At 43.1% G+C, this 27,113-nt stretch overlaps 1 protein-coding gene across 2 annotated transcripts in view; it reads left to right on the top strand.

Annotated features, from left to right (window-relative positions):
- The window catches only part of UST (uronyl 2-sulfotransferase), a 293,263-nt gene that overhangs the window by 212,437 nt on the left and 53,713 nt on the right, over nt 1-27,113 (top strand). For both annotated transcript variants that reach the window (XM_065888985.1, XM_065888986.1), the window contains exons 6-7: nt 15,505-15,602; nt 17,440-17,597. In XM_065888985.1, coding sequence (XP_065745057.1) covers nt 15,505-15,602; nt 17,440-17,597 — 256 coding nt within the window. The remainder of the gene's footprint in view (nt 1-15,504; nt 15,603-17,439; nt 17,598-27,113) is intronic.

Below are 27,113 nucleotides of genomic sequence, written 5' to 3'. Positions count from 1 at the left end.
AATAATGGATAAACAAAAGTGATTGGTCTTTATCCTCGTTCAAATAAACTGAAAACAACTTAGATTGCGTTAATAGAAGCATCTGTTCTCACAACAGCAAATGCAGATTATGTGTCTCCAGCTCTGTCCCGTGTCTTTCCAGGTTAACAGATAACTTACTAAATTAAGGCAGCCACGTTTACTCTTCCAAAACGGGACCTGTAAAACTGAGACATCAAATCCCAGCCAGGGCCATTGACCATTCTCATTTGAGAGGTGAAGGCTTTGTCTAATCTTCACATCTCTTCCTCAAATACAAGAGTTAATAATAAGTTGCCAGTTCATATGGTAAATAACAAACTTTCCTGAGCTTTTGGGTAATCAGTGAGTTTTTACTTTATTAATTCCACTCCTCTCCATTTGTAATGTAGATGGAGGAACATTTAAGTCAATGGAAATGCAACTAAAGAAACAGGGCCACTTTGTGAAGAAATTTCACACTTAAATATAAAAAGAAAAATATGTGTGTAGGGTAATAAAGTTCAAAGACCGTTGCTTCCTTTGTTCTTTTTAATATTTTATTTGGAATTTGGCATTAGAGTCAGGACAACCCACAGTAACCAAAATAGACTTTCATATAAAAAATACTAAAAAGGGTTATACACCAAAATATTTTTCTTTTTATCTATTATATTTTAATTCCTTATATCTTTTATTTTAAAGTATTTATATTTGTGTGGCAGATTTAGGGTTGCTTTTTATTTTCCTTTTTTCGCTTAACCGTACATTCTATAATAAACTATGGGTTGATTTTTTTTTTTTTTTTTTTTTGCGGTACGCGGCCCTCTCACTGTTGTGGACTCTCCCGTTGCGGAGCAACAGGCTCCGGACGCGCAGGCTCAGCGGCCATGGCTCACGGGCCCAGCCGCTCCGCGGCATGTGAGATCTTCCTGGACCGGGGCACGAACCCGTGTCCCCTGCATCGGCAGGCGGACTCTCAACCACTGCGCCACCAGGGAATCCCATGGGTTGATTTTATAATAAAAATATTGAAGGAGCAAGGCTAAGCTTTGACACCAAGGAGATCTTTCTTGCTTTGGAATTTGAATAGTTAAGCAAATTAGTGCATTAAGATTGAGAAGCCAAAGAAAACATTCAGGTACAAGTTAACTGGATGCTACTTCTCCATTTACCTGTCTGACCTCGTTCACATGACACCAGGGTGTTCTCGTGGATAAAATTATAATCCCAGATATACAGACTTTCAGATTCATATTTTCCGTCTTAGCGCACAGAAGCTTTACTTTGGGGATTTTGCAGAAAATTCTTGTGTTTCAGTCATTTGCCTTTTCTCTGTGAAAGCCAGTAGGGCACAGTAGTAGGGGCTGATCATCCCCAGACCCCCAGAGAACAGTGCTAGGAGGCTCTGTATTCATTGATTGAGAAGTTCTTTTAAAGCACCAACTTCTTTCTAAAACAGTTTGGATCAAATAATGAGACTGGCTCCGAACCACAATATTTATAAGAGGTGTAAATTTGAAATCTGCAGTGATGTTCTTTTAGGAGTCTGACCTAGAAGTGGAAAGAGGAGGATGGGCCAAGTTTATTGAGTAGGGCCTGGAACTGATGGTACTTCCTCATTCACTTGAGAAATGCTGGCTGAATATCTGCTCCGGGCCGGGCACCCTTCAAAGCCCTGGGACCGCTCTGAACAACACAAAGTCCCACCTCTCTTGGAGCTGATACCCTAGTGAGGCGAAACAAATAGTAAACAAATAGATAGACAAATAATAGGCAGTAGTCAGGTGGTGATAATTGTCCATGGATAAAGTCCAGGAGAGTCTATGAACTCCAGTAGAGGAAAAAAATACGTCATTATTTTCACTAACTTAGCATTTCCTTCATTTTTGAATATAGGCAACAAACTATAGCAGTATTCACAATACCTATAATGTCACCAATAGAATTCATTTCTGTTTTATATCAGTTACTCCTATTGGAGATCTCTTTAAGTAACCATTCACACTACCATAATACCTGGATTGATGTGATGGTAGATATTAGACCCACTGAGAAATCTTGTTATTTAATATTTTAACAAGCACATATATTACTTACCCCGACTTTTTAGTATTTTGATAAATAATTCAATATATTTGGTTTTCTTTCTACTATTATATGTTTTATTTTACACATTCAAGCACATTGATCTGAGAAGTGGGTCCTTAGACTCCACCAGACTGCCGAGAGGTCAGTAGCAGAAGTGCTTTATGCAATCTTCCCTTATCTCCTCACAGAGTTGAAAGGGCTGAAATTGAGCACAACTGATAGTTTTTACTGCTCCTTCAAAGACATTCTTAAGTTAAAAAATATTTTGAAGTATGTGCAGTGGTGAAGAGTACCACGATATCTAGTCACGTCTGGTCCACTGTCTTTTCTTTTTTTAATTAATTAATTAATTAATTTTTGGCTGCGTTGGGTCTTCGTTGATGCACGTGGGCTTTAGTTGCAGCGAGCGGGGCCTACTCTTTGTTGCGGTGCACAGGCTTCTCATTGCGGTGGCTTCTCTTGTTGTGGAGCACGGGCTTTAGGCACACGGGCTTCAGTAGTTGTGGCACGTGGGCTCAGTAGTTGTGGCTCACCGGCTCTAGAGCGCAGGCTCAGTAGTTGCGGCACACGGGCTTAGGTGCTCCGCGGCATGTGGGATCTTCCCAGACCAGGGCTCAAACGTGTGTCCCCTGCATTGGCAGGCAGATTCTTAACCTCTGCACCACCAGGGAAGCCTGGTCCACTATCTTGATTCATGCTAATGAGCCAACCACTTATCACCACCGTTTTGCACCATCAGTGCCAATGTTGACACCATCAAAAATACAAATAACACCTTAGTATGATTATGAAAATAGTTTTGATCTTGTGGACCCCTAAAGGGTCTCAAGTCCCGCCAGCAGTCTGTGGACCACACTTTGAGAACCACTGTGCTAGATTAAGTGTCAAGTACAGAAATCCTTTTAAGCACTTGAAACCACCAAGGGGACTCTTATTTGCATAAAAATATTTGTTGGTGGTTGTTGTAGTTTGCTCTCCAACTCTTTGAAGTGGAATTTTTTAAATCTTGGTAAAAAATAATCTTCTGTTGACAGTTTTGGATGGGCCAGTGCTGTAGTACAAGTTAGGAAATACATCTTACGGCAGAGACATACGCCTCCTGTCCATATCCAGTACGGAGGGTCTTCACCTCCTTCATGTCATGAACCGCTTTAGCAGTCTAGTGAAGCCTACGGACCTCTCAGAATAATGTTTTTAAATGCAAAACAAATCATACTGAAATACAGTTATAGCCCCAGACCCCTTTGCGAGGGTGGGGGAGTGTCTGTACTCTGTACTCCAAGTTAATAACCACCTGCTTCCCTCAGTCTTTACTGGCAAGGAGAAACAGCTAGGGATGACATTTGTTTTTTAATGCATTTGTTTCCATGTCAGTTGACATCTTAAATCCCCAAATTCTGACTATCAATGAGATAGATTTAGACCTAACAAGTCCAGAGCAAGAATGTAGCATAAGGAGAATGATTTTCTCCTCCACCTTCTATAGGACTGAGCAGCACATACCTCCTGCTAAATCCTGACTCTCTCTAAAGGAGAACTGTCGTGGGCTGCAGAGAGGAAGGTCTTGGGCACTGTCTCCCTAATAGTCTAGGACTACCGAGGATTCTCTAATGGGACTTTCTAAAATGTTGGTTACTCTTTTTGAAAAACGGTAATCGTTTCATATCAATAACTCCCTTCCTTTTCTCTGCTTCTTAAATCAAAGCAGCATCCTTAGGCTTATTGTACTTTGAGAAACTATCTAGCCCTTAGTGCTAAAAGTGAAGAAGCAAAGAATTTACAGTATGGTTACCGAAAGAGTGAAACCAATCATAACCCCCTGGGGAAATTTTCCACTCTTCTGGTGAAAGCTTTGAAATCCACTGTATTTAGTCTTGGAATTAATAACGGTATTCTAGCATTGTGACCTCCTCTGATTGTGTTTTTCTTGGGCTAATATTGAAATGAATTCTTATTCTTTGACTTAAGGGTGGAGAGGTAAGTTGGTGATTTGAAAATATCCCGAGAGTAGGAAGCCAGCCTGCGCTTTTAAATTTGCCACAAATAATCCACCAGGTGGCTATTCACCACTTCGTCAGTCAAGGGTTTCACTGTGGTCCTAGTAAGTCTTTTCACGACGGGAATCATGCTCCTTATAAACCACAGCTCTCCTTCCGGACCCCACTACTAAGCTCTTTTAGTTTTCACCCTGCTTTCCTTGTATTTCTCACTGCACAGCTTTCCTTCTAGGGGTGAGGTGAACTGTCAAGCCCTTGTATTTCCACGACTGCTTTATCCAATGTTGCTGAATCCTTGATAGCCCTTAATCAATGCATTCAAAAACAAAACCGCCTATTCACTCCTATAGTTCTCTCACCCAGTCAATTCTTTTTTTTCTCTTTTTTTTTGCGGTACGCGGGCCTCTCACTGTTGTGGCCTCTCCCATTGCGGAGCACAGGCTCCGGACGCGCAGGCTCAGTGGCCATGGCTCACGGGCCCAGCCACTCCATGGCATGTGGGATCTTCCCGGCCCGGGGCACGAACTCGTGTCCCCTGCATCGGCAGGCGGACTCAACCACTGCACCACCGGGGAAGCCCTCCCAGTCAATTCTTAGTCACTCATGATTACACCGTCTTAAGAAACTGCAGTTCCCAGTTCATCTAAAATAATCATTCTGGCTCTTTAGTTTCAATTTCTCTTTATTAAACCTGTTGTGGATTCTGTATGACCTTCTGAGTTGGGACTACAGGGCCACAGAAAGGAGAGGCTGTGAGCCTTCAAAGATCTACAGACATGTTGTTTATGCCCTGGATAACCAGAAGTTGAAAGTGTGACTTTTGTGGTTAGATTTGGCCTCTTAGGCCAAAACTATTAGACTATTGGATGTGAAAGAAAGAAAAGGGAATTCTAAACCTCTTCAGCTGGGAAGGCAAAATCATCAAAATTCTATGAGGTTAAGACAGTTTCTGTGGCTTTTAGAAACTTGTGTGGCCCAAAGGAGTCATAAATAATTTTTATGGTGTAAAAACCCTTGAAGGACGTACTTGGTTTCCCAGGAATTCCTGCCATTCTTACACTCACAAAGTCTCAGGTCGGTGGAGAAGCTCTGTTGGAGCCTGATTTGTCTGCCTAGTACTACCTCCAGGAGACACTGAACTGTGTGGGGACTTAGCCTACTCCTGAGGCTTCTTTTAACAGGTGAAATGAACAGATATGAGGTGAGTGATGCATTTCTTTCCAGTTCATAACTCAACTTTGAAGTAAAATCTGCAGTGGTCCTTCAGATCTCTGGCCTAAGTTTTACCGGCATCTTTTCTTTCTGGTGTTGCACGGAAAGCAGTCAAGTTAAAATGTATTTCCATGGTTTTATTAAGATCTAGAGTGGGAAAACTGTAGGCCCATAAGAGCCACTGGCAATCCACTCGAATGATATCATACTACCACCCCACAGAAAGCCCACAGAGTGGTGACCTATTTTTCTATGTGACTAGGTAGGAGAGAGGGCGGTGGATCTCTCCATAAACCTGTCCTCCTGCTTATTTTAAGGGCTTGATCAGCATCTCAACATTAGTCGTGCTAGAAGGACAGAGAGTCCTATTGACTCTATGCTTCCAAATAGAATCAGCATAGCCCCCTTTTGCAAAGATTGCTGCCATCTTTGTGCTGGGCCGAATGCACAGGGCAGAATTGCCCACAGGGGGCTGGTTAACCAAGATAGCATTTTCAGAGCTCACGGCAGAGCTGCTGGTGGCAGAGGTCCAGCCACATGGCTTTTCTGGGCCTTGGAGACTAGAATCACAAAGCCCCAAAGTCATTATTCCTCTAAGTGGAGCCCAAATCTGGAATGTACTTTTTCTAGCAGGGAGTGGGTTAGAGGTCATTTAATGACATTTCAGTCCTCCAGATGTCTACTAAAAAAATATATCCATAATGATATATCTTCATCCACAATATCATTTAAGCATTTTCTGATTAAAATGCACCAGTACTTTCATTCTGCATTTCACTCTGCTGCTGAATTTTTTATGATGTTGTTTATTGAAAAACAGCAGTGTCTTCTGAAAGCTTTTACCAGATTCCCATGGTGATTTGCTAGGCATAGCACAATTCAAATTAAAATCTCATCATCTTCAAAGGCTACTCTTATGAGCTATAAAAGAGCACCTGCCTGGCCCTGGGTGGGTACCATCATACAGAGAGGAGACAGGAAGCTTTCCTTCCAGAAGAGTCTACATAATACTAATTGAGAAAATGTAGAGGGAAGATTATGCCATTTTTGTGTTCGTGGTATACTTCACATATTGGAACTTTCGGCGACACACTTGAAGCAATTAAAAGGTTCAAAGCAACAGCATTATAATAAAGTCCCTGATACAATATATTAATATCTTGCAGGGTCTGTAATAAGAATCCTCAGGAATCATACTGTTCGAGGTCCGGCTTAAACTGTGCTTTGGCCTCTGACATCCTCATGAAGCAGAAATGATCACATTTCAATAAACACGTGACCTTGCTTTGGCATGGACTTGACATTTTACCAAGCATCTTTCCTCTGACTCAGCAAGGTGCACTCCCCACATCCATCACACACATTTCTGCACTCCATATTCTTTCCAATAGAACTCCCTGAAGGAAAAAAAGCGTGAACAGCCCATACAGGACCCCCAAGCGAGATGGTATAGAGATTTCGCTCTCCCTTGGCCCCAAACACATAGCAATGTTAGATAAGAATATTTAAAAAGGAAATCCAAAGAGGGTCCCCATGCCTGGAACAATACCAGAGTGATGAGCCGTGGTGAAATCACAGGCCAGCTGAGCTGTGGTCCAGAATGGGGCAGCGGCAGCCAGCCATTGGGCTCCCTGTCAAGATGGAGGCCAGCACCAGGCTCAGTGCTTTCAGGGCCTCAGGTGGGGAGCCACACTTCCCTCACAGCCAAGCAAAGAAAGCCAGACAGAATGACTGCTGACCCATCACTGGGACTATGGCTTTTAAAGGGCAGACCTAGAGAGGTGGTAGAACAAAGCCACAGCCTATGAACAGAATAAACAAAGTTAAATTTACATTCAAATATTTTAGAGTAAAACTGCAGGGTATCAAGGAAAAGGAAGAAAAACAGATGACCAGTGAAGGAAGCATAATTAGGCTGATAGCAGATTTCCCATCAGCAACAGTAGATACCAGATGACAGCAGAGTAATACCTTCAGAGTGCTGAGGGAAAATAACCATCAACCTAGGATTTTATATCCAGCTACACAATCACTCTATAGACTTTTTCAGACATAGAAAGAGTTAACCACTTAACGACTTCACTAAAAGGATCAAGGATCATTAAAAGATAGATTATGAGGAGAAGTAAGGAAGGTGCAGGACACAAGATGCAACAGTGAATATAGCCATTAACACCTGTTGGTAGAATGAGTTAAACACTGAGTGCGAAGAGTTTTTTGTGTTAAAAAAGGATTAGATTTAGACAACATTGATAAGATGGGATGGGCAGTGTTTAATGGATAATTAAAAGTGCTAAGATCTTTCCAGATTCAGGAGAAATATAGAAAGACCAAATTACTTCAGACTTTACTAGAGAAATATTAATCAAATTTGAACGTTAAACATTTTTAAATGACTCTTCCATCAGCTCATCTTTCTGACCATTTATGAATGATTTCTTAAAATTCTGCACCTCTCCTCAGTACTTCTCAAGTAATGAGAGTATTTTAAGCTGCATTGTTATCGTTTGTATTTTTTAAGCTGTCAGAACCACATATCTGGGGGAAAAAATCTTAGAACATTAAAAAATGTAAGGGTAATTGTGAAAATAGTAGAAAGAAAATCTTTAGATTCTAAAGCAGAAGAAGAAAGGCAGGTGGTATTATTAAAAACTTTAAAAACCAACAGAAAAGAAAAAAAAGAAGCAGAGGAAAAGAATAGCAAACAAAACACAAAGAAAGATGCAAAAATAAATCCAAATATATCAATAATCATAATAAGGTAAATGATTACATTCATCTGTTAAACAGGGAGAGGGAGTCATCTGTTGAAAATAGAGACTGGAAGTAAAGGGATGAGAAAAGGTCACCATTTAAATGCTAAAAAAAAGTTTATAAGACAAATTTTAATATAAGGTAAGAGCATTAATAAAAAGGGAACCACATACAAATAAAGGGAACCACTACCAAGAATATATTCTATATAAATGTTAGTAAAGTTACATTTTGTAAACTACAAGTAAAGGGAGACAGGCACAATTATTTGTCAGCTACTTGAGGCCAGGGTGCTTACCATGATGTCTTATGTACAGTAGATGCCTTAATTCATAAAATAATTAAAGGACCTTGGCATTGGTTTGTTGAAGATTTCAGCTTGATTTATTTAAACACAACAAGCAACCGATTTTGAGCTACTCCAAATTAAGAATCTCTGAAATCAGATTGCATTTGACCATATTGTAGCATCATAGATGTAAACTTTATGAGAAAATTCTAGTTGAAAGTTTAAAATTAGAATCCCAGGTGAAGTTTATCATGTGTTTCATTTCTAATAAAGGGCACTAAAGGATTGATAGCCCTCCTCTACCTCTTTTTCCTGAGTCTTCCTTCAGCTAGTCACTGAATTCAGTTCTCATAATTTATGATTCTATAAAATTTATGCCTGAAATTTTTTGTCGAAATGGACTTTCTTAAAGTGTCCCACTTGTATAAAATTTAGGGTATCCAGTGGTTTCTTAAGTAACTCCCACTGGGGGCTAACCTCCGCTTAAAGATATTCTTTGTGCAAATATTCCAGACATTATATGTAGAAGGAAGGGAAATGATCGTTAGCCAAAAAAACTATAATTATGAAAAGGAGTGACTGATAATGTATTCCACTTTTACTTTTGAAAATGTTTGTACAAAACTGGGTTGGGCCCAGTGGTTTTGCACTAGAATCTGTAGACATTTATTTGCCTAATAAAATAACTGCACAATCTGGCAGAATTCTGCATACTTGGCAGCCCTTCCTGCCCAGGAGCCTGGAACAGCATTGGCCCAGCAGGTGTGGCTTTCAAAACGTTCAGAGAGTTGAATTCGGGAAGTCTGCCCAGCACCCCACCTGTGTACCGTATGCCTTCCTGAAGGCCACGTTCGTGCCCAGCTTGTCATAGGTTCAAAGGGCCGCTATTCATTCACAATTGATAATGAAAACTAAAATAATCAAGGGATTGACACTATACACCAAAATTATAATAAATTAAATTTCTCTTCAATAAAAGATGCCATGCATTTTTAAAGATATTTTTGACATTTAGAATATAGATACTCTATAGTGTTTAACACTGTTGTGCACATAAGAAACCTACTCTTCCCCTTGCTAGCATGGGCTTGGTATCCCCTCTTTCCTTAAAGGGTGAGATAGGGGGAAGAATAGAACTCTCAGCAGCCTGGACCCTAGGAAGGAGAGGAAGAGGAAAAATGTTTTCTCATATTTTTGGCTTTTTCCAGAAGGTGCTCTTTAATCATAAGACCCAAACAGTCATGACCCAGCTAGTAAGATCTGACTTCCTGGGCCCTACAATCAGAATCACCTGCTTATATAGGGCAAAGGGAGGGGCGGTGTGATGGGGGTCATGCTAGCTGTTCCAATACCCTGAGCCTCTGCGTGCTGGCCTGAAGCAATGATTTTCAGATTTAGAGCCTTGTTATCAGCTGAAATCTTATACGGAACCCAATACATAAACCCAGGCAAAGCATAGCTCTTCAGGTTTTGGTAGGGCTGGGGGGTGCTGGAGCCCTGCCCATCTGGCACAGCCCTCACCTCACCATGGACCGTATGTGTAGCTCAACTTTTCCTTTTACTGGAACTCCTTAAATCCCTCCTTTCTGGGCCCAGGATTAGCCATAGGATTGGAGGGGGCTTGATGACGAAAGATCGTGGAATGAATGAGAAATATACTAGAGACTTCACTTATTTTGTCTTACTAGAGGAGCAAAGTCCCAGGACCACTCTCAGTTTGGTAAGAGGGGAGAGGATTGTTTTAAATGGGGACTGTGGATGGTTAGGAGGCTGCAAAGCACACAGTGTAGGTTGTGTGTGCTTTGTCTACCCAGAAGGCTCACCAGGAGTTACCTTGAACTTGCTGTCAGATCCTGAATTCCTCTCCAGCTTCTGGAGCCTTCCTTTCGCTACAGGTGGACTGGCATATATACTAACACTCGTCCTGCCAGGAATTCTGCCAAAACCTAGGCCCGCTATGGGACCAGGGGAGGAGGCAGAAGGAAATTCCAGGCAAGGAACCCAGATGAGCCAGGCGTGGAATTACCTTCTGGCCCAGTGTTGAGGCCCATGAAGGGCAACCAGGTTCTCAAAATCACCAAGGCTCCTCTTTAAAATGCAGGATGGACCTAGAGTCTGTCATACAGAGTGAAGTAAGTCAGAAAGAGAAAAACAAATACCGTATGCTAACACATATGTATGGAATCTAAAAAACAAACAAAAAAAGGTCATGAAGAACCTAGGGGCAAGATGGGAATAAAGACACAGACCTACTAGAGAATGGACTTGAGGACATGGGGACGGGGAAGGGTAAGCTGGGACAAAGTGAGAGAGTGGCACTGACTATATACACTACCAAATGTAAGATAGATAGCTAGTGGGAAGCATCCGCATAGCGCAGGGAGATCAGCTCGGTGCTTTGTGACCACCTAGAGGGGTGGGATAGGGAGGGTGGGAGGGAGGGAGACGCAAGAGGGAAGAGATATGGGAACATATGTATATGTATAACTGATTCTCTTTGTTATAAAGCAGAAACTAACACACCATTGTAAAGCAGTTATACTCAAATAGAGATGTTAAAATAAATAAAAATAAAATGCAGATTTCTAGCCTTGTCCCCAGAAAAACCTGTTAAATCAAGCTCTCCGTTAAATCAAGGTAGGGTCTGGGAATTAGCATTTCTTAACAGGTGCCCTACTTGATCCTTATTGCCACTGCACTGTCACTAAGAGTCCTTCAAAGCTTTTGAACAGAGGGGTGAAGTGGATGAATTTGCATTTCAGCTAAGTTACTGCAGCAACTTTGTGTAGAATGTGTTCAGGGAGAAGAGATGAAAGGAAGAGATACTAACCAGCTGCGAAGGAGCTGAGCAGGGCCTGAGGTGTGGAATGGATGCCAGAAGGCAGGTTAGAAAACCATTTAGGGGTCAGGTTGCAGGGTCGGGCCACTGAATGACGTGAACAGTGAGGGTGAGAGAGGACTCGGGAGTGAGCCCCAGGGATCTGGCTGTAGTGACTGGGGTTTCCTTTGGGCACTGAGGGCCCTTTGGCATTTGACTGGTGCGTGTTATTCATCACAGTCTATCCAGTGAAAATGTTACAGGAGAAAATCAATCGAACGTGATTTTGCTGTCTGATCAAAGTGGAAGAAGGTGAAGCCACTAAGAAAACCTGGAGGGTGTAAGTGTATGCTTTTAAAAATAGCACAGTTTAGAATAAATTTCAACCAAAATTGGCCTTTTTTTTTTTTTGTAGTCTTGGCAATTAAAAGGACTCAGTTGAATGTTCGCTCCTAGAGAATATCTCATTTCCCGAATAAATTGAGAATGTGGGGAGAATGGGGTCTTATGTTGAAACCCAGTCTTACAAGAGGGCTAGTCTTGGGCAAGGGGACACTTTGTGGGGTGCCATGGCAGCTGCCAAGATCCAAGGACCAGATAAGCAAATCATAGATCAAGCACTGGCAAGCAGTCTGGCAAGCGGGCCAGCTTGGCTAAATCATCACCGTCGTGAAGACCTTAGAGCAAGTCTTAAAATAAATATTAAGGTTTTCGTTTAAAACAACCTTATCCTAGAAACACTGCATGGGAAGAAAAAAATGAAATCGCATAATCATTTTAAACTATATACGTACAAAGAGAGCTTCAGTGTAAAAAGGGGATTGTAAAACAACACAAGATAGCGAAGCCTAACTCCAAAAAGAAAACCATTAATTCTGGGGGGAAACCGTATGGCCCTGGGGGGGACTGGAGCAGAGCACTGGAGGAACAGCTGTGTTGACACTTATCACATTTGGTTGCCCAAAACACTGAAAGGTCATTCACTGAAGTTCTGGGTTCCAGTAAGAGTGGACTGTGTGAGTGGCCAGGAGCAGCTTCCCGAAGCCCCGCGTCCTTGAGCTGCCGGGAAGCAGACGAGTGTTCACTGTGGCCAAGCCGTAGGCAGCTGAGTGCGTGGGTCTTCACAGCTCGTTTCCTGCTTCCGCTTGGTCTTACATCTGAGTCATCTTGTATTTATGTCCTCCTATAGCATTTCCATAAGATGCTTGTGGCCAACACCATCCATCAACCTAATGGGCTCAAATGGAACTCTTTGAAATCTCCTGTGACATGCCTTGCTCTAAGAAAGGAAGAATTGTTAACAGTAATTCTTAAACTAGGAATTTATGTCTTCCCATAAATTGACCTTGAGAGGTTATTTGTGGATTCCAATAGAGAAACGTCTTTCCTAGGTCCCTGCAGTCCTCAGCCCTCCCCTTCCCCACCAACTGATGCCCTCTGCCCCCTCCTGCGAGCCCCAGGCCAGGATCTCTGGGAACAGAATCAGGAGTGTGTGTCTTGGCTTGTTCCTTCTGCCATTTGCTCATTCAGTCGCTGAGTATTTATTGCATGTCTGCTTTTTCCAGGAAGGGCGCTAAGCACTGGAGATGCAGTGAGCAGGCATCTGGGCCCTCCTGGAGTCACCACCTAAACAATTACACAAGTTCTTCTTAAAAGGCCACTGTAAAGTGAACTCAGAGAAGCGCAGGCGCTGTCAGAGTCTCTGCAGGAGGCTTTGGTGGGCTCAGTTGCCCCGCCCCTCGTGTTAATGCAAGTCTCTGGGGGGCTGACTGTGTGTGGGGCAGATCTCTGGACACCCCCTAAATCACTACCATTTTACTCAGCCATTTGCTGTGAAATCTCGACCTCAGAGGACAGACCCTCCTGACCACGCTGGCCGTGCCCGGAGTCTCCTGTGCTCTGCTTCCCACCCAGCTCCTAGCTCCCTCCCTCTGACCCCAGCCCAGTTCCTGGGTCACTCTGACCTAAGGCTCAGGTCCCTGGGGGAAGCCAACTGTCAGAGGATACCTGGAGGGTGAGGGAGGTCAGAGCATCCTCATGGCAAAGCCTGGTCACCCTCTATACAAGTTTTAGTTTGTTTTACAATGTGTAGATCTCCATAAACTTTTCTGATGATAAAACTAAAATATATATATTATAATTAAAGCTAACATTTCAAAAACATTTTATTCCCATCTTCCATTACATCTACCACCATAAATGACTTCTTTTAACAGTTTGGTGTTTATCCTTACAGATTTTTTTTTTTTTTTTTTTTTTTTTTGCGGTACGCGGGCCTCTCACTGTTGTGGACTCTCCCGTTGCGGAGCACAGGCTCCGGACGCGCAGGCTCGGCGGCCATGGCTCACGGGCCCAGCCGCTCCGCGGCATGTGGGATCTTCCCGGACCGGGGCACAAACCCGCGTCCCCTGCATCGGCAGGCGGACTCTCAACCACTGCGCCACCAGGGAAGCCCCTTCCAGATATTTCTGTCCTTATGGAAACACATTTTATTTTTATGTTGTCCTACATGTTCATATTGTCCTATAATTGACTTTATTTCATCTGAAAACTCATCACAGACACTTTTCAGGACAGTGCATGTAGATCCTCCTTATCCTTGCTGGGTGCCCAGTATTTCATCATAGGAATGTGCCATAACTGCTCTGTGAATCAATCCCCCATTAACGAACTGTACGTTCTGCCATATTTTGTTGTAATAAATCTTATAGCAATGAATAGTCTTATACATACATCCCTCTGTGTCAATTTCTTCTTAGAAAGGTATTTGGGGTCTAACATCGTGCATTTGTAATGGGTTTTCATATGCAATGAGGTGCTCTTATTGCCTTCACTTCATGCGTGGCTGGATGGGCTGACGTACACCATTCCACGTGCTTCTCGTATACTTCTCTCTGCGAACTATGCACCTGTGCTTCCCACAATAGGCTCAGGTGCTCAGCTGGAGTGTGTCTGTTCCTAAATCTCTTTATTCCGGTTGAATTTGTTACTGTAATTGTGTAGTTTATTTCAGTGGTATATAAACCAAAGAAGCACGAGAGGGAAAAGAAAATGGTGTTGAAAAAAATAGATATTTAAGTCATATTTTCCAACTTGAACTAAAAAAAACCTTTTAATAACTAACCATTTACCCTAATGGTATTAGATTCAGTGGCTTCAACTGACTCATAAACTTCATTGACCATAGGACCATGTTTGCTGAGTTATATCCACTCTTAATTTGCCTTGCCAGTATTGTCCCTGAAGAAACATCCCATAGCTGTTGGGTTTGTTTGTAAATTGGGTTATCTTTTCTCCTTAGAAATACCTAAGAACCAGACATGTCTTATCTAGGGTATCCAATGTAATCTGCCTTGAGGAAAGAGGATTTTTAGCCCTTCTTTTCATGTCATTGTAAGCTCTAGTAATGCTGACAAAGACACTGCACTCAACCTCATAGAAGAGAAATTTTCTATCCAGAAATTCCAGATTTTCTATTTGAAAATCACAACTGTTGCTTTTGAAAGTGAGATAATGTCTATATGCAAACATCCGGCCACTTCCTAACCTAATATAACATTAGAAATGGTTTTACAGGGCTTCCCTGGTGGCGCAGTGGTTGAGAGTCCGCCTGCCGATGCAGGGGACACGGGTTCGTGCCCTGGTCCGGGAGGGTCCCACATGCCGCCGAGTGGCTGGGCCCGTGAGCCATGGCCGCTGAGCCTGCGCGTCTGGAGCCTGTTGCTCCGCAACGCGAGAGGCCACAACAGTGAGAGGCCCGCTTACCGCAAAAAAAAAAAAAAAAAAAAAAGAAATGGTTTTATAGCCCCTCCAAAATTTACAGACCCTCTATGTGACTGTTGTAGGTACTTAATAAGTATTTGTTGGACATGTGGATACACAGGGAAACACATTTCTACAGGATTGGCTGTACAGGGATCTCTGATTAAGTCTGGATGATTAAGTCATACTGAATTCATTCAACAAATATTTGTTAAGTGTCCACTGTATACTTCTCAGTTTCTCATAACTGCTGGGGCCACAGCTAGCCACAGTCAGTTGAACTGCTCCAAGATGCTTGTCACCTAGCTAGAGACTTCAGGCCACTGGGACACGCAGAAATTCATTTAACTCAACAGAACCAGCACTCTGTGAAATGCTCTGACCGTATGTGTACCTGGCCAGTGAAGCAGGCTGGTGCAAGGCAAAAAAGGGATTTCATTTCTTCTCATGAAATCCATCAATTCTGTACATCTTCTCAAGGCCTTCCCGTATCATTAAAGTATCAATTTTACTTACACTGTATGACATTTGACAAAGCCCTGCAGAGACCGCCAGACATCTCACTGCTGTGTTTTCTCTTCTAGGACATCAACGAGTGTATCCTTGAAAACTATCCTGAGTGTTCCAACCCCAGGTTGTTTTACATCATTCCGTACTTTTGTGGACAGCATCCCAGATGCAGGTAAGGACTGAAACAGGCTCATGACGTGCTCACTTGGACAACAATGACGGGAAACCTACCGACTGGCACTGCGTGGGCGTCTTCTGCGTCCACAGTCTCTCTAACTTCTGGAATTCAGTTAATATTTACTGTTAATCTTTCAAGATGGCATTTGAGATTCTGAATGTCCTATAAATAAAGAAATGAACAAATCAAGGTCTGGCAGAGGCCTTGGGAACCACCCGTAAAGCTGTGTAACTGAAATGCCAGCCAAACTCTTCTTCACCTTTGACGTACAGCTGTCACTCCCCAGCCCATGAGATAGTAAAGCCCAGGGGGTGCGCCCAACCTGCTCCTCTGTAGTGACGGTGCTGCATCCACAGCTGTCCTTGCCAGTGTGGTGTGTCTGATTGGGTCTGAAACACTAGATGCTCGCACCCAAAATTCCAGAGTGTCTCTCTCCTGAGGCATACTTAGTAAAAAGAGAAGAAAGTACTTTCTAGAGATCCCTCCTCAACCTTACTTGGTTGCAAGACCTTCTTTAGAAAGTGACTTATTCAGATAGTAAGGGCCCTCAGTGTGGTCCACCCACCTCCTGCATCTGCATCCCTGGGGTACTTGTTAGGACCCCTCACCTGATCACAGTCTCTGAGGTGAGGCCCAGGCATCTGTGACCACCTCCCAGGTGATTCTGGTCTAGCTACACTTGAAATTCGTTATACTAGACAAATGTGTAGCCTCCAGAAGAAATGGTAGTAACGATGAATATTATCTTTGCTTGGTGGAAAATAAACCCTGCTGCCAGAAGCAGCATTTTACCCGATAGGAGACATTGATTAGAAGGTCGTTGTGTTCCTTGAGAGACTGGGGGTTGGGGGGGACACAGCTGTTTCCAAGTTGCAGCTCACTCGTGCTTTTTGCTTGCACTGTGATTGCTGCTTAGTTATTATGTGTGTTGTTATTATTGACGTTTTGCCGAGTTAACCAATTGGTTTACGGTCAGAATTCTGGGGCTAGAAGTGTCAGTTTTCTGCTTCATTATAAACTCCTGAGCTCAGGAGGCCTCCCTCACCCACCCTGGCCCCTGGAGTAAATGCCTTCTGCTTCACGGTCAGGGCTTCAGATCCTGGGAAGATTTGGGGCCAGTTGACTCGCTTTCTGTCCAAATGAGGATATTTATTCCAAGAAACAAGATTCCAACTCCTTAAAGTACTTTTAAAATTATATATTTCCTGATCTTGGGGCGAGGACTTCTGATGCCTTATCTCATGGTGATTTTCAAAATGCTTTCAAAATGTCACCTTGTTCCACCTTGAGGACAATTATTTGAGCTAAGTAAGGATTATTAAAAATTTTCAAAAAAGAATCCTGGCTTGCCCAAATTCCCCCAGATAGTCAACACCAGCCAGGCGTTACATTCATATCAGTGTTGTTGGCACACGGATCTGCCTTACAAATAAGATTAGGCTGTTTTCCTTCTGTGATTGAAGGAAAAAAAAAAAGTTTGTTTTTAAATTCCTCAAAAGAATAAGATGATTAGTGGTCATGACCTGACACCTATTTTGACTTCTACAGAAATCAAAATCAGTAAGTTTCATACTTCAAAACTTCTAACTTTATGGGTTCGGTTTGGTCCTCCTATTAAAAGGCCATTCTAATCAGCGTTTGTTGAGACCTAGCTGCCTGGGCCCATTTTCTCTTAACAAACATTTAGGTGGGGCTTGCTGGGCCCTGGAGAAAGTGGGATTTGGACCTACGTGACTGGGGATGGGTGGGAGAAGGGAGAAGCTTCCAACATGTTGTTGCTGCAATTCGAAAACCAATCTTTGATTTCAAAATCATTTTTATATCCATAAAGGGAGCCTGGTGAGTGGGCCCTTGAAAGAGCAAAGCTGAACGTGAATGAAAACTTCCTGCTTGTGGGGATTCTTGAAGAGTTGGAAGATGTGCTGCTTTTACTGGAAAGATTTTTACCTCATTACTTCAAGGGTGTGCTCAGTATCTACAAAGACCCAGGTAACTCTGTCTGTAAGCAAGTGCTTCTCTGTTTTGAGGCTTACTCACCTTGAAAAGGACTCGGGAAATAAAGGCGTGAAATCATCTCTTCTGTTAGGGAAGGGGAGCTCCCCTGGCTTCAAAGCAAGGTTAGAACCACGAGATTTAGATACCAAAACCTTGAGCTTCAGGGCCAAACATAAACTCGCCATGTTTTAAAGGCCGGATGCTTCCGTTTCTCCCTCTGAAAAGTGAGATGGGCAGCATTCCCGTGGGCCGTGCCCTGGTGCTGGGGTGAACCAGTGAACAGGCAGGTGTGTGTTGGAGCCCTGGGGGAGTGTGATGAGGTAACTCTGGCCCTACTTCCATTTGACAAAAGCAAATCCTGGCACATAGAGTCCATAAAGCGGCACATTGAGAATACAATTATGATTTTACTCTAATAGATGGAGTGGTGTCCAAACAGAAGAAAGAGAATGCAGCAAAGCAATTATAAGGGTTGCCCATAGTGTCACTGTAAAATCATTACTTTCAGAAGTCCGTCATTTGTTCTTCTCAACTTTGTTTGTTTCTTTCCTGTTCTTAATCTACTGCTGCCTCAACAATACCTCTTCACTAATCCGTTTATGGTTTTGTTTTGTTGTCGGGAAATGGAAGGTATTATTCTGCTTTGTAGAAATGAGGCACAGAGGAAGGGCTCCCCAGACGAAGCCTCTGCCTCACACGCCACGCAGCCAGGCAGGGACCTCGTACCACACCTGCATCACTGACAGGTGCTGATGCCCAGGTGAACTGGTTTTGCCTACAGGAGCCCTGACTTTGGTTCCATCGGGTGACCCTACCACTACCAGGGACTTGCTGGGGGAAGGTGATTTTGCCTTGGTCTCCCAACACTCTTATTCAGAGGCAAACTCGCATGTACTTACACGACCATGGACCTCGAGGTGTGTCTCCGCAGCAAGAAGTGTGGTTGGAATAGCTAGAAGCATAACAAACTCTAAATTGTCATTTTTTGAAATAGGGCCTTCCTTTGCTCTTTCAACTCTGGGCAATTTAAAGAGTTCAGAGAATTTAAAGAGTTCTCCTGTGACCAGTTTTTAGCTCTGTAGGACAAAGTAAACTCTGGTCTTTGTGCAAGGAGGAGTCTCACCCTAAATCAGGCTCCTTTGAAGAAAAGGTTTACGTTATTCATTGTTATTTCCCTTCTTCGGCTTTATCTTGTTGTATAGTGTGTGGGGGTGTGGGGGTGTGAGATGTACAGTATGAGATAAAAGGCTGACTGGGTCTTGGAGACACATAGCTGTCAGATAAGAAGAACACACTCTTATCCCAGCACTTGGGAAGAGTATGGGTGAGGCCACACCACGTACTTCATCCATCCTGGGATCTGGGATTGACACGATTCACAGGATGTCACAGCCCAGCACACCAAGGGTCAACATCAGAAGCGTAGGTCTGATAACTTAGAAGAGGACATTTTAATCTTTGTTCTTCTTAAATACGAATAAACCACAAACAAAAATCTTAGCCCCAAGGGCTCACTTACCTACTGTTGTCAGGATGTATCATCTTCACTTCCCAACTGTTTTCCTCATTTAAATACCTGACTTCTCAGGAATTGTAGGCCTTCGTCCCGTGATCTAGAAGCCCATTAATTAAAGTAGAACATAGTTTTGAAGATTGATTGACTGTTAGCTCTTTTGTCTTTAGCTGTGATCTTTCCACCTATAAAGATTTTTCTCCCCTTTGAGTTTGGCATAGCAATATATGAAATACTTCTGAGGCTGCTGCCCCAGGGAGAACGCAGGCCAGCCAACACATTACCAGTTCACACAGTCCAGCTATACTAGTGGTTAAAACAGCAAGACACGTCTACACTGCCCTGGGCTCCCACCCTCCGGGTGCACTTCCACACACACACACACACACACACACACACACCTCACCGCCCGTCACCCCCGCAAGGCCCCCACCCCCCCGCAAGGGAGTCTTCAGGACTCTGGCCCAGGACTCAACAACTGTTCTAATTTAGTTCCTGAGTGGAACTGGTGTTAAATATTTTGCATATCACTCCAGTGTAATGGGCTCCGCTGCCACACGGCACGTAGACAACAAAATGAACATCTGAGTGATTCTTCAGTAACTTCCCCTGTGTTTTGTGGTCTCTCAGGCCCCTTCTGTGAGATTTTTCTATGGTAACCTTGAAGGCCAAGTTGCTCTGTCCCAAAGAGTTTCCTCATCCCCTGAAGCAGGGGACAGGAGATGAGCATCCTCGCCTGGCCAGCTTTCTGGTATATTTTAGCCTCTGCAAAGACTAAGCCCCTGTATTGTTTCCTCATGGCCACAAATCAGTGAGCTGGTATCAAATAGGTTAAAAGAAGAGAGGCAGCAGGTCACTTCAGCATTCACACCAGAGCCTCATCACCTGTGCATTTTCAATCTCCGCTCACAGATAACGGCCCACTAAAATCATTGCTCTTGCCCTTTATACAAGAATTTTATAACTGAGTAGACTAGAGGACAGAGGGAAGAAACACTAAAATCTGAGACCTTTAAATTTTTGTAGGTTAAACTGACCATGGAGCTGGATTAAGAGGCAAACATTCCACTGGCCATTTTTCTTTGGTGCTCGTCCTGTTATTTAAAAAATGCAGGTGTGTGCGGATTTCAGCAATCCCCTTCCAGCAAGACGAAAAATATTTAGACCAGTCTCACTGCTGAAGAAAAAACACTAATAACAATAACCGGGGAGCTGGTAAAAATAGCATCCGCTAGTCAAATGGGTTGCCACTTATTCTAGATTGGAAGGATAGTCATTAATTCTTTCCAATCAGTACTGTGGGTTCCAATAACCCACCATTTAGAGAAGTTAAGAACTTCGCTAAATAATAGGTCAACTGTTTGTGCTCCCTCACCCCATTCATTGCCTGTAAGAAGGTATATGCTGGTGAGTAAACTTGTCTCCTACCAGAAATATTTGAGAAACTTAGTCTTCATAAATTTTTTTGAAATTTAGTCATTTTATATTAATGTTTGCATTCTGTGGAGACCCAGTTAGTGTATCTCAGAAGAAGCTGAAGATAGTAAGTACTCGAGATGAAATAAGAATGAAAGTTGTAGCCTGGTGGATAACCAGGAGGACACACTCTGGTATTTCCCGCCAGCCCAAGGGCAGTTGCTAATGCTGAGGCCAGTACCTTGGAGTGAGGGCTCAGTAAACTCCGCCCAACCTGGGTATGAGTTTGAATTGAGGGAACCAAGGCTGAAACAGATTTACTGGGTAAGAGTGACCTCACTTCTTTAACTTATGCGGTCTCATTTTTTATTGATTAATCTCGATTACATTTGCTCATTACTTAACTTTCAAAAACGAGAAGCTTGGAGCCAGCCCAAAGAATTGGAGAGACAGCTCCATGGTCATCCACCGAAATGTGAACCAAAGGGCCACAACTTAAGAGTTTCTGAGCCACAAGCGTTAACGTGTTCATGAATGCTTTTCCCCCTTAGCTCTTAAAAAGGGACACGCTTTCTTAGTCATAGTTTCTTTAGGAGCTAAAATCACAGTGGTGTTAAAGGCCACAATAAATAAGAAAATTAATTAAAGACAGAGAATAAGTGAATATCTGTGATAGGAAAAGACCTTATATCAGCGTCTCCCATATCCGCCCCTGACTTGGTGAGTAACCCAGCTGTTCCAGTTCAGTAGTGCCACTTAGCATCCAGATATGGAACAATAGGACCTGATATTTTAACCCTCCTACGTGAGGACTACATGAGGACTTGAAAGCTAATCCTTTTCCCTTGTATTTTAAATACTTTCCAATCCTTTCCCCTTGTATTCTAAATACTTTCCATGACTAGCATTACATTAGTATTCATTTTCAACTTGTTTCTGTTACAAATGTAAACACTGGAACCTCAGTAGAGAATTTACAAGACTTTTGTGGGCTGTGTTGAGAATCTGGCCATCAACTATACTACAAAGGAAAAATGTCTAATTCCAAACAAAATGACTTCCGTGCTAACTTTGAGGATTTAAGTTCATTCATAAATTGGGTGCTTTTTTTTTTTTTTAAAAACTGCTTATACTTAAATATTTTTTATTAACAACGATGCTAAATAAAGTACAAATTTAAGTATCTTTTTCCTAGGCATGAATGATAGTTAGACTCCTATTAAGGGTATAGCAGTGTACTCTTGGAGTTCATTTGCATTGCAGTATTCAAATCTGAGGATATTTACATAGAAAATTAAAATTGTCCTATTATTCATAAAGAAAAGTTATTATTATTTTTTTTTTATGCGGTTCGCGGGCCTCTCACTGTTGTGGCCTCTCCCGTTGCGGAGCACAGGCTCCGGACGCGCAGGCTCAGCGTCCATGGCCCACGGGGCCAGCCGCTCCGCGGCATGTGGGATCTTCCCGGACCGGGGCACGAACCCGTGTCCCCTGCCTCAGCAGGCGGACTCTCAGCCACCGGGGAAGCCACATGGGAAGCCCAAGAAAAGTTGCCACCAGGGAAGCCCAAGAAAAGTTATTTTTTAAGGAAAGAAGACTGAGTTGGGAGTTTGAAGAGACTCCTTTTCCTCTTTCTGCCGTGGTTCTGCCCAGAGGACCCGAGCAAATGTAGCTTTGGGTGGTTGATCGCTAAGGTCTATATTATTATGATACTAAAGTATCACATAGAAGGTTTTAAGGCTCCTCTTTCTACCTTCTGTTGGTTAGCACAATTATACGGTGCTTCCCCCCGCCCCGCGCCCCGCAAAAACCACAGGCAGTCCCCATTGCCTTCGTAATTCCCAGGTTTAGTTATGGAGACTATCGCCACCTAGAGGACATGACGAATCCTCGCTGCAGGGTCATTCCTTCAGAATCCGTTCTTCCCTAAGCCAGGGATCCCAACACACTCTCTGGTCACACTGTCCACCCTTCTCTCTCCACACCATATGCATTTCTGTCCAGAAGACAGAATATCATAATTATTAGGGCACAGCCTCTGGAGTAGGCAGTCTGGGCATTAAAGCCTGTTCTCCACTTAACTGGATAACCAGAGGTAAGGTGTAACCCCTGTACCCCATAGCTTCCCCATCTGTATAAGGCACATAAACAGTACTGTCTACTTCACTGGGTTGTTGTGAGAGATGAACCTGATCGAATCCATGTAAAGCCCTTAGCCCAGAGCTTAACATATGATTAAGTGTTCAATAATTAGCTATTAGCCTGCCAACCACATTACAGGAGAGAGGGCCATTATCTGGGAGGAACTAGGGCTTCAGCTCTCTCTGTAACTTCTACATGAAAGAAGGAAAGGCGGGGGGGAGAAGAAAAAAATGGTCACCCTTCACTTATTTCATCAGTGACAGCTGACCTATGACTGTGAAATCGCATGCCTTTAGGAAATAGTATTTCTGACTTAGAAGGAGAGGAACAATTACATTCTGGCCAATACTTTATTCCTGAAACAATCACAGGGAATAAGTTTAATGGAAATATTACTACAGTGACATGCTCAGGACTGAAAAACACACACCATGCAAGTCACTGAGGGTTTTCAAAAAATCATCTATTTGTATGCCTGAACTCTTAGCAGAAATATCAGGGCGTTAAAATTTCAACCTTAAATGAAATCCACTAGTTGAGATGTGACCAGGGCCAATTACCATTAACTCGAGTTGAATGTTGAATCTTTCAGCCTGTTATGCATCATGTTATTTAGTAGATATAGGATGGGTGTTCAGTGATTTAATGGCGTTTTTATTTTAACTATGACCCTAAGATTCAGTTCTTGAAAAACCTTTATTTTCCATATGCAGAATTGCATACTTCAGAGCGCTGTTAATGAATTAAACTTTGTCCAGCAGGTGGCAGTGTCTCTCCATTTTCTCAAGGAAGTGCTTGTGGTTTCCTAACAGTTTGCATCTGCTGACAGGCGTTTACAGAATGCTTGAACACAGAAGTACAATTATGCCCAATATGGGGCCTGAAAATGGGATCGTATCAAAAGGATTCCAAGTACAATTGATTGCAGTAGTCCAAAGCACATTATCTGAGAGCCAGTGGGGTCGGGAATTGGGGGATAGTTTACAAATAAGTTTGCGTGGGTTAAAAATATATGTACCGTCTACTCTGGTTTTATAAAAATCATCCATCATTCTACAATGATTGGATTAAACATGCTATTTCTCATTTTTTATTTCCATCTTCTTATTACTTTTGTGCTACAACAAACCCCAAAAACATTCTGGAACTTCACGGGTATACAACTGATGGTTGGGAGAAATTCAGACTATCTACAGGCACCAATGAAGTTATTTAAAAACCTCAATTATCGGGCTTCCCTGGTGGCGCAGTGGTTGAGAGTCCGCCTGCCGATGCAGGGGACATGGGTTCGTGCCCCGGTCCGGGAGGATCCCACATGCTGTGGAGCGGCTGGGCCTGCGCTCCAGGGCCTGTGCTCCAGGGCCTGTGCTCCACGACGGGAGGGGCCACAGCAGTGAGAGGCCCGCATACCGCAAAAAAAAAAAAAAAAAAAAAAAAAAACCTCAATTATCATTTACAAAAAATAGGATACCAATCTGTTATTGGTTCATGTACCATCAATATTCTCCATAACGATTTGTTTATCACCAGTCATGTCCTAGGCTCAGATTCTAGTCAGGTTGGTACTGCATTACGTGTGTGTGTGTGTGTGTGTGTGTGTGTGTACACCCATTCATGTTCAAACAGCTAAACTCCTTATTACACAGCAGTGGTATCTTAGTGAATAGTCTTGCATGGGAACACCAGCAACAGTTCCTAAATAATAATAATTTGCATAGCAATTTACCGTTTATAAAGCACTTCCTTAAGATGACCTCGTTTGATTCTTACACGAATCCTCTGAAGCTGAGGAGGACAATTAGTCTTTGTCTCATTTTCTAAATAAGAAAGCTGAGAGTCAAAGAGTAGAATAGCTTTGCCCACAGTTATCAAGTCCTAAGTGACCACAGACATTCAAGCTTCTGTCCCCAGAACCACCACAAACTCCATGAATCTATGACCCTCCAAACATCCTTCATATTTAATCACTAATACAGAGCATTAAGTGGGTATTAAGCACTCTTATGTATTGCAGTTGAAGGTAAATGCTTGAAAATAAAATCTGTAGATTATCTCTATTCAACACATGGTCTGATTTTATAGTAATAACGTTCCAAAAATATTTCTCTTCTTTGAAGACTAATATCTAAATAGCGGGTATAATCTGAAAATACTAGAAAAATTCAACAAGCACTTTCAACAAGTGTTTCCGTGTCTGCAATACACTCCAGTCCTGGGCGACAGCCGTATAAAGGTAAAGAACACCATATCTGGCATGAATGCCGTCGCAAACTGGATGGGCACTTCCTACTGGAGATATTTGAGCCAGGCCTTGAAGGGTGCATCACTCTTCACCAGGTGGACGTGGAAGGAGGCAAGTTAGGCAGAAAAAAATAACATGAGTGCAGACCTGGAGGTGTGAAGGCACAGAAGTCCCAAGTCCCATACTTGGGAGGCATGAGGGGCGTCCAGCCCACCTCGGCCCTTGCCTACTGACCTTGCCTCTTTGAGCTGAGCCCCCAATTCTTCGCAGCTCAGTCACCCTACTGCTAAGCCAGTCCACAGCCTGTTCCCTTATAAAAATTCTCTTATAAAAGTATCCGCAGCCTTAGATCTCTATGTGGTACAACCTGGAACTGAGTCACTCATACCAATCCCAGAACCAGTGGCCAAGCCACAGTTGCCAGAGGGCCATGTGTCACTCCCCCAACCCCGCTTTCCCTGCCCTCTGCAAGCCTAACCACCACCCAAGGATCCCTCACTTCCTAACAGTGTGTCAGGATACTGCCAGGTTCCCAGGTCCCTAGAGCTGGGATTCTTCCTCCTTGCTTTCTTTCCGTTTTTCTGCACCCAAGACCCAGCCACTCTCCGGGCCTGGCGTAACCATTGGCTCCAGTCGGTCCTGCACTGTTCCACTGGGGAGCCCACCACACCTCTCCAGATACCACCTACTGCCCTGCCTGACCCCCAGATTCCCCTCTCTGCCCACCAGCGTGGACTCCCCTTCTGTTACCAGGCACTCGCTGACTCCGGTGAGCTCGCTGTATCCCTTGATGCTGCCTCTGGTCTTCCTGGCCTCCCTCACTAGGAGCCCTTGGAATACCTTTCCAGAAGTTTCCCCCAGTCTCCACCTCCCATCCATGCACGCTGGGAAATTGATCTCTTCTAGGTCCCAACCTCATCCTCTGGAGAACCCCAGATGCTCCCCACAGTGTGGCCAAGCATGGGCTATGCAGTTTTCTTTCTTATGATTCATTTCCCCAGACAAAAAGGTGGCTAATAATATCTGGGTGTGTGGTGGAGGTACCAGCATTCTTCTGTGTTTATAGGTGAATTTCTTCTACTTGGGAATTTATTCACTTCTACTTTGAGCAGTTTTTAGTTGAACTTGACAGTAATGTGCTTTGCATTGAGTAAGAATGTTACTAAGTGTGGAATTAGTCACCACACATTTCAATTTTTGGACTTTCCTGGTAACTCAGCAAAGCTGAAATGCTCCTAGAGCCGGGGCAAAGATTAGAGACCCGACCCCAGAGGTGATAGTTGATCTTTTTATAAAAGACCCTGTGAGCTTCCTGCTCTTTCACGCCCAAACTTCCAAGGTCTGTACCCGCCCCAGGGCCTAATATGGTGATGTGGAAAGGGCCTCAGACAGAGAATTTCAGAACTGTCTTTGTACCCTTGACTCACGGTCTTGCGTTGCTGACATTCTTTGCTTATAAAATGTACCCCCAGCTGGGGCGAAGTACAATCCTTACCCATTTCGCATGACTCAACATTTTACAATGGAAACTTCTATTTTTGTTCAACTAAATCTTGTTCAAATAAAAATATCATTTCCTGGGCTGTATTTTTTTTAATATCTCATACATTTTTATCAACATATAATGTCCTAGCTTTTCACGTCTTGCAAATGGTGTTGGACTGTGAAAGAACACAGTGAAAAACTGCAAATGTACCTGTGTACAGAACATTGCTGTTTTTAGTGGTTTCTTGTGAGCTATATTAAGCATATTCATTTCACTGTCCACAAACCCATAGAGAAATCCAACCTAATTCCCCACTGATGAGAGTAGGGAAGTTTTACTTGTTGAGTGGGAGGTTCAGATACTCTGGAAAGTCTCACCTCTCCAGTTTTTACAGTATGCTTCTAAGTACTTCTGTTGCCTTGTCATAGCCAGACACTACTGGAGCTACTTTTCAAAGCACGTTTTCCTAGAATTTTACCTTCCTGTTTTTTAACTGTACTTTATATATTAAAGTAGTGCATGTATATAATTAAAAATCAAATAGTACTAAAAGACATGTGATGAAAAGCAGTCATTTCCTATTCAACCCTGTCCATTGCAAAGTCTGGTTCTGCAGAGGCAAACACTTTCAGCACAGTGGCTGGTTCTTCTGATAATCACCACACTAATTATAACCAGTATGCACAGGCTTGTTTTATTTTTATTGTCTTG

This window comes from Phocoena phocoena, chromosome 12 (assembly GCF_963924675.1).
Source record: "Phocoena phocoena chromosome 12, mPhoPho1.1, whole genome shotgun sequence".
Classification (NCBI taxonomy): domain Eukaryota; kingdom Metazoa; phylum Chordata; class Mammalia; order Artiodactyla; family Phocoenidae; genus Phocoena; species Phocoena phocoena.
Note: the sequence above shows the minus strand (reverse complement) of the source record. Positions and strands in the feature narration are given on the sequence as shown.